Below are 7,839 nucleotides of genomic sequence, written 5' to 3' on the forward strand. Positions count from 1 at the left end.
CAGCGAAGCGAAACCTCCTTAAAAGTCCCAAATCGAGCTTTTTGGGGACAGATTTTGCCTGGCGGCGCCAAAAGCGGGCTCTCTCCTCCCCGGATCGGCTTTGTTTAAGCCCCCGAGAGCGAGGAGGTGAACCGCGGCGGACAGGCTGACATTGCTGCTCTGAGAGTGCGAAGCTGCGAGTCTGGGAAGTGGAGGTGGCCAATTCTTCAAAGAACATTCAGCAAATGAATAGACTGTGAGTAATTTGGATTCTTTGGAATGTAAATTAAGGCAACAATTTGGACCTGGGAGAGAGGGGAAAAGAGGAAGCCACCCCCCCCCCTACGGTAACATAAGAGACAGTAAACAGAAACCCGAAGCCGTAAACAGAAGATTTCAACTCAAAAGGATTCCTCAAAGGCATCAAAGAGAATCTCCCCTAAATGCAGGGTAAAAGGGGAGAGAGACTGTGGTTGTGATTGCCCTGCAGAAAGAAGTTAAGACTAAGAAAGACCTTTCTGTTCCTCGGGAGCCGGCAGCCCAGACAATCCAGTGAGTTGATCAGGATTTATAGTTAAATTCTATTTCTATCTTTATCTCTGGACTTTTTGGAAATTCTTTTTTGGTTTATATACTTTTGAAATGTGAGTTCGAACTTTATTTTTAAGAATGCAGCCAGCTTGTTAAAATGGAGTCGAGAAAATAGACTGCGATTATATTCCACCCCATGTGACAAGTTTTGACCTTGACAGGACTGAACTATGTCAACAAAAAGGTACCCGCCTGAGTTTCAGCGGACTGTTTTGACCTTAATGTGGGAAGCAAGAATAGAACTATGTCAAGAGGAGACACAACGGCAAGTGTTACAGCAACAATTCCAGATGATGATGGCAGAATATGATTTCTTAGAAGATGAAGCTTTTGAAACTGAAGAAGACGAATGTGAGAATGACAATGATGAGGACTGTGATGACTTAACACAAAATGAAGCCCATCACGAAAAAAATGATGATTTTACTCTACAAAAAGTTGGATGGAGTGCCTCCCCTTCGAGGGGGGCACGATTGGACTTACTGGAACTCCAGAATGACCACAGGGAAGAAGGAAAAATTAAGCAGAGAAGAGAAGAAGCTCAGGGGTCTGATATGGAGGCCTGGATGGCAAAAGACTGTAAACAGGGGGTGGGGTGAAGGGAAAGTGAAGTTGTGATTGTAAGGATGGGTTAATAGGACTATAACTGGACTGCTGACTATGGAACTTGCTGGATTGGTGGGGTGGAGCCAGTACTCGGGGGGGTGTAAGGTTAGTTTGGGAATAATTATAGGTTTAAAAAGTGAATTGATTCTGGAAAAAGGTGAAAATATGGAGGCCTATAGAGGGGTAAAAATTAGGCACGGGAAGAAAAAATGGGAGTTTGATTTCTCAGTGATTGGACAATAGGCGAAAATGATAATAGTTAGTTTAAAAGTGGTACAAGATATAAAGGTGTATGTTATAAAATATGAACTATGAAACTGTTGAAGATGATAAATAAGGGAGGAAAACCGGGGAAGGGGGGAGGGTGGGGAAGCCCACAAAATATGGTTTAACAATTATGAATTTAACAATTATGATGAATTTTTTTTTGTCTTTTTTCCTTTTTGTCTTTTTTCTTCTTCTCTTTTTTCTCTTTTTCTCTTTTTGTATTTTCTTTTTTTTTTGGTATGACAATAGATGGTTGGATGGATGAACTCCTGCGTACTGCCCTGGTTCACTGGAGCTCCCTGGTGGCAGGGGGGGGGCTTCGGGGGCAGGGGAGGGGGAGGAGGACAGAAACCCAATCATAAAATGGACCACTTCTGACTGTTCACCTGCGTGGGATACTTCTGTGGCAGGGGAGGACCCATGGAGGGGGGTGGGAAGAAGGTGGAAAAGGTGTATATGTATGTACCATCTTTTGTAATTTGTAAAATCAATAAATTATGTTTAAAAAAGAAAAGAAAACCCAGCACAGAACGGGTTAAAAAATGAACGCTGTTACACCCAATCATCGTCTGCCAAAGTGCCAGAAAAAACAGCACAGAAAGGGTTAAAAAACCAATCTCTGGCTACCAGCAGCAACAACAACAACAAAAAAAAAAAGGATCCGGGTTTTAACAGCGGAGACAAGCTGTAGCGTGAGGAAGAGCGGGAGAACAAATGGGGGGGGGGGACAACAACAACAGCGTGAATGGGTCGATGGGGCGCGTGCCAGCAGTGAGGGCTCTGCGTGTCATGTCTGACACGCGTGTCATAGGTTCGCCATCACTGTCATAGACAATGCCTGGTTTCAGGGATCATCAGTGAATGGCAGCTGGGAGCATCTTGCAGACAGATAGGGAAATAATAGATTCTTCAAATACAGACTGCCCAAATAATTTAGGGTTAATAACAATCAATACACCTTGTAGGACAGCAGCATCAGCAATATTTCAGTCCTTACAGCAAAACCAAAGATGCATCTCAAGCTGGATTAGAAGAGAGGACAGAAGTTTATGGCTGCTCAAGAGCTACCTGAAGACATTGATAGTTTTTGCTGATGGAGGCTCATCCGTAACTCCCGCCAACTCCTCTTCCTCAAAGTACTCCTCATAGATATTGATGGCATTGTTCTGCTTGATGCAGTGATCCATTTGCTACAAAAGAAGTAATGGAATCAATCAGTGGATGGCCACAGAACAAACCTGGGGAGGTTATGCAGAAAACAAAGAAAAAGGAATAAGGAAAGCAGGTTGCGAAGCTTCAACATAGGCTGATGAGCTGAAAGGGTGAGGCCAAAGGGACTTACACTGCCCAGCTGAGTGATGATGTTGATGTAGTTCTCATCCTTCTCAACTTTCTTGCGGAAACGAATGGTCTGCTCCATTTCCAAGGGGTTGACATCTTTAGGCCAGCCGCCTTCCACATGGTTGATGCCCCGAGTTTCCATTTCAAACCTTTCTGTGTTGACCTGATGTAAAGCAAAACCACAGCTGCTTTCAGTCCCCCTTTCTTTTTAAATAGCAGCAGCAGCCGAGGCCTCAGATACAAGACCGTGATTCTCAAGGGTCATACGTAAGAAATGGAAGAGGCCATAGAGGAGAACATTTTGGCGACCAATTGGGTTGAATGTAAAGGGATAACACAAAGAACACAACCAATTGCCAAGCATGTAATAACACGGATGACGTTAATCCACATTACAGAGTCCATCCAAAACTTCTGATAACTGTAGGCTGGTTTGCACATGAGAAGCAGTTGTTTATTTCCTTCCCATATACAGAACTGTGCACAGAAATTCCATGCTGTACAAAGATGCCTCCTGCATAAATGACACTTCCTTATACTGGCGGCCTACTGGGTCACTAACTCAGCATTTTCTACTCGGACTGGCAGCAGTTGTACAGGGCCCCAAGCAAAGATAATTCATATTTCTCCTGCTCCCTGAGATCCTTTAACTGGAAATGGCAAGGATGGAGCCTGGGGCCTGTGTTCATATGCCAAGTACGTGTTCTGCTACATTATTTTAGCTCCCACAGTCCTAGGCATGAAGCAGGAGTGGACTGTATATTTTGCCAAACAACAACAACCCATCAACACTCAAAACACACCAGACTCGTTGATTTTGTTTGCCATTTCATGGCTTCTGTGCCTTCTGCAGCTGAATTGGCAGGCAGGCAAAAGCTCACCAGGTGGAGAGCTCTTCCCCTACCCTTACACAGGATACGTGCCTTTCTAACAAAAGCAACAGCCCCATGCTTTCACCATCTGTAATGCCTACAAATACTAAGTATGTGATGCAATGTTCCCTGTCCCTATGTAACTTCACAGGCTAACTGCTTGTAGGAAAGGGGAAACTCACGACATAGGGTGTTGCTACAAGCATTTTGTACTGCAGGGAAAGGTTGTTGATTTTGGTAAAAGCCATGCCCCCCCTGCAATGTCCAATTTGAGCCCAGGCTATGCATCATTCTTATACCTCTATAGACAGCCTTACATTTTCATATAGTGGATGTCAAGAAAATCTGCATATCTGCAATCATGTCATACAAAACCTTGGTCTTCATCGCAATCACAGGAAGCTCAGCTAAGGATGGAGGAAAAGAAGCAGCATTTCCAACCTGCATGGCTATGTAGCAAAATCCAGAAGTTGCCATTCATTAAGGAAACTCGTGGATTTGGTTCTATTTAAAGCGCTTGGGTTTTCCAGCTTCAATTTGGAAAACAAAAACTAAAAGCACTTTGTTTTAAAAACAGCCACCAAAACAGGTAGGTAAAGGTAAAGGTAAAGGATGCCTGGATGGTTAAGTCCAGTCACTATGGGGTTGCGGCACTCATCTTGCTTCCAGCTGAGGGAGCCGGCATTAGTCATGTGGCAAGCATGACTAAACCGCTTCTGGTGCAACCGAACACCGTGACAGACGCCAGAGCACATGGAAATGCCATTTACCTTTCTGCCGCAGTGGTACCTATTTAACTACTTGCACTGGCATGCTTTAGAACTGCTAAATTGGCAGAAGCTGGGACAGAGCAACGGGAGCTCACCCCATAGTGTGGATTCAAACCACCGACCTTCTGACCAGCAAGCCCAAGAGGCTCAGTAGTTTAGACCGCAGTGCCACCAAAACAATAGCCACCACAAAGCCACATTGCACTGGATGAAGATTTCAGAATGTATCCCTTATTGGATCCCTTATTTATGTTCTTTTTCTAATGCCAAGGTTCTGTAAACAGAACTCTCTTCTTCTTGTCCAGCTGAATTATATGCAGTTTGGAAATCCTGCATAATCAGCCAGGCAGAAAAGTAGAAAGTAGTATTTCAAGATCAGACACTCTACCTCATGCTCTGACATAACACTGGCACACTGTACTCCAGTATCAATGGGGTCTCTTTCAATAAAATTTGTAGCTTGCAGTGGATCTGGCTGAATGTCCACATTGACCTCTGCCATCCGGTCGGAAAAGGTGCATTGTCGACCGAACTCGCTGCGCGTCTTCAAATAAACGTAGACGATCTCCATGGTGCTCACTGCAAAAGGGAGAGAAAAAGATCCTATTATTCCTTCAGCACCACTTTTTAACTGTTGCTATTTTAGTGCATAATTCACACCTGACCCTTACTGGGGAAACACGAGTCTGGTGCAAGCTTGCCTTAAGGATCTTGAAAAGTCTGGAGTAGTAGACTCTAACTAACTAAAGGGCAGATAACAAGGGGAGATCAATACAGCAGAGCCGAACTGATCACCTTATATTGAATTTTTGTAAGGCTATGGAAGTGAAATTGTCACAGCACTCCAGACATAATTTTTCAAGTTAGGACTTCTATTATGGGGATATTACCTCGTTCCAAAATACAAACCACAATATTTTGTCACTGGGAAACTAGCTAGGGAATCAATTAACCTTGCAATTTTCATGGGGACTGCGTTTACATGAGTGCCACAGGGCACTAATTGGTTAGAGACTATGACATCACCGATGAAGAGTGATGCAATATTCCCATGTCGGCTCCATGTTGTAACTTTACATATTTAGAAGTGGGAAATTATGGATTTTTTTTAAAGCATCTGTGCAAGCCTTAAATTATTATTATTTTTATATTGTGAACTGCCCTCAGATCTTTTGATGGTGGTCTAGAAATCTTAATAATAATAATAATAAGAAGAAGAATGAAATAATTATTAAGCCTGACAGAGTCCAATATGAAAGAAAACAGGCAAAGCAGCAATAACCAAAACAACCTTAACTATCTCATATACTTGACAATGTAGGTCTTATTTACTAGTCAAACAATAGAGAAGGAAATCAGTTGAAAAGGAGTAAAGCTCCCCAATAATGAAGGGAAGCAGTTGAAGGCAGCATCCTGGAAAAGAAGGTCTTTTGGGAAGGCGGGTCATCAAGCAGCAATTTGCTTCAGGCAGCAAATGTCAGAGGGTCACCAACTTAGCTAGCTATCATAGCTTTTAGGCATAATGCATTACCTCAAGGTAATGCCCTCCAGGTATCATCAGACTGCAACTCCCATCTGCCCCAGCCAGCATGGCCAATGATCTGGCATGATGGGCTTTGTAGTCCAAAGAAGAAGAGTTGTCCAACCACCTCAGCTTTGGGCACCGTGCTGGCTGTCCCTGTATTATCTGCATCAAACATCTAAATGGGAGATGAACCTCTGGCCCTTTTGATGCTGCTGCACTACAAATCCCATCATTGACGATTATCAGCCACACAGCTAGTGCTGATGGGGGTTGGAGTCCAAGAAACAGCTTGCCCACCCTCAACTTGGAAACCCACAGGTAGCAGGGACGCTGGTATTAAAATCGAAAGGTGCTTTTGTCTGTGTGTGTAAACAGGGATTCATAAAGGAATCGTTGGAGGGGTGGAGGGGTTACGCGAACCCTGTTGGAGTTGTAGGCAAAGCTCTGTGAGGAAGAGAAGCAGAATTTGTTGCTATCTCTTCCTTACCCCTCTTTCTCTTTCCTTTTTTGGCTGGTTCTCTACATTCATCATCCTTCTTGCAAACAGAAATTCAGCAGGTGAGGAAGGTTTCCTTTCGATATTGTTGCTGGAATGTTTGCAGGGACAGATAGCTTCCATTTGATCATTGTAATAGATTGCTTTGAAGTCACTCCTGCGCCAGGCAAAGTAATGTTTAGCCCCCTCCCCCGCAACAACCACCACCTGCCCTTTATTTTGCCTGACCTGTCCCGTATTTTGCCCAGAGGTGGGCAACCCCGGGCTCACCTGGGCTGACTTCTGGGTGCGTTTCCTTCCAGTGTCAGAAGGACTCAACCCCCCAGGGCATCCGGAGAGAGAGATAGAAAATAAAAATAAAAAAGAGGACAAGAGCGCCTCTGAGCATGTGCAGATTCCCCGGCGGCCCTTTCCCTGACCATGCTAACCATAGTCAGCATCTCTCGCATCCGGGGCCGGGAAACAGGACGTGCCGCTAACCAATGGGAGCTTCCACCGGCGGCCTCGAGCCCGAGGAAGGAGCCGGGCCGGGGAGGGGTGGTCTGTACCATTCCACGGTGGGAGGGTGGGAAGTGCGCCGCTGGAGGGAGAGCGTGCGTGTTCCATACGCCGAGATAATAAAAAGCACCCCTGGATTCCCCCCCGGCCCCCGCCCTCGTTTCCCCGCGCCTCCTCCTTACCCAGCTCTTCTCTCCGCCAAGCGGATCCCGCCGATTGGAGTAGCGTTTATCCGTCTCCTAGCAACCGCTTGGGAGTGTTGCACCCCGGGCGGGGCGGAGCTAAAGGAGAAAACCGCGGAGAGGAATTCGCTTTGCCAATTAAAGGGCGAAGGTGGAGAGAGACCATGTGCGGATGCTCAGAGGGGGAACTAAAGAGGGAAGCCCAGAAGTCGTCCCCCCCCCGCCCGCGAATATGGCGTCTCCCGTTTAAAGGGGAAGGAGGTAGGATTCGTGTAGGATGCGGTTGTGTAGGATGCGGTTGTGTAGGATGAGGTTCGTGTAGGATGCGGTTGTCGCCTTCCAGGGTTTAATACTGTATATGAGCCAGCGTGGAGGGGGTGTGGTGCGGGGTTGAGTTCAGTTGAGTTCAGTTGAGGGAAGACCACAGGGTGTAGAAAGTGTGCCTCTGGGCATGTGCAGAGTGCATAAAGCCATATCACCTAGAGCCCCACTTCAGGATTATAGGGAGGATTTAGGCTAGATAGCTCAGTTGGTTAGACGTGGTGCTGATAACGGCAAGGTAACAAGGTAGCAGGTTTGATCCCCGTATGGAACAGCTGCATAGTCCTACATTGCAGGGGATTGGACTGTAGATGATCCTGTCAGAGTCCCTTCCAACTCTATAATATAGCCGATGATTTCCAAGCCAGTTCAAATCTGTTGGCTTGATTGC

General features: G+C 45.6%; 1 protein-coding gene across 2 annotated transcripts in view; it reads right to left on the minus strand.

The window, feature by feature from the left end:
* DNAI2 (dynein axonemal intermediate chain 2) overlaps positions 1-7,169 on the minus strand; it is a 31,467-nt gene extending 24,298 nt beyond the window's left edge. The window contains exons 1-4 of one of the 2 annotated variants that reach the window (XM_060271951.1): positions 7,128-7,169; positions 4,815-5,005; positions 2,786-2,947; positions 2,512-2,633 (exon numbers count right to left, since the gene is read on the minus strand). In XM_060271951.1, coding sequence (XP_060127934.1) covers positions 2,512-2,633; positions 2,786-2,947; positions 4,815-4,997 — 467 coding nt within the window. In that variant the 5' untranslated portion in view covers positions 4,998-5,005; positions 7,128-7,169. Of the gene's footprint in view, positions 1-2,511; positions 2,634-2,785; positions 2,948-4,814; positions 5,006-6,717; positions 6,814-7,127 lie in introns of those variants that run through there. The other variant, XM_035107951.2, reaches the window with a different exon arrangement.
* Between the last annotated feature and the right edge of the window lie 670 nt (positions 7,170-7,839).

This window comes from Zootoca vivipara, chromosome 2 (genome assembly GCF_963506605.1).
Source record: "Zootoca vivipara chromosome 2, rZooViv1.1, whole genome shotgun sequence".
In the NCBI taxonomy this organism is placed as follows: domain Eukaryota; kingdom Metazoa; phylum Chordata; class Lepidosauria; order Squamata; family Lacertidae; genus Zootoca; species Zootoca vivipara.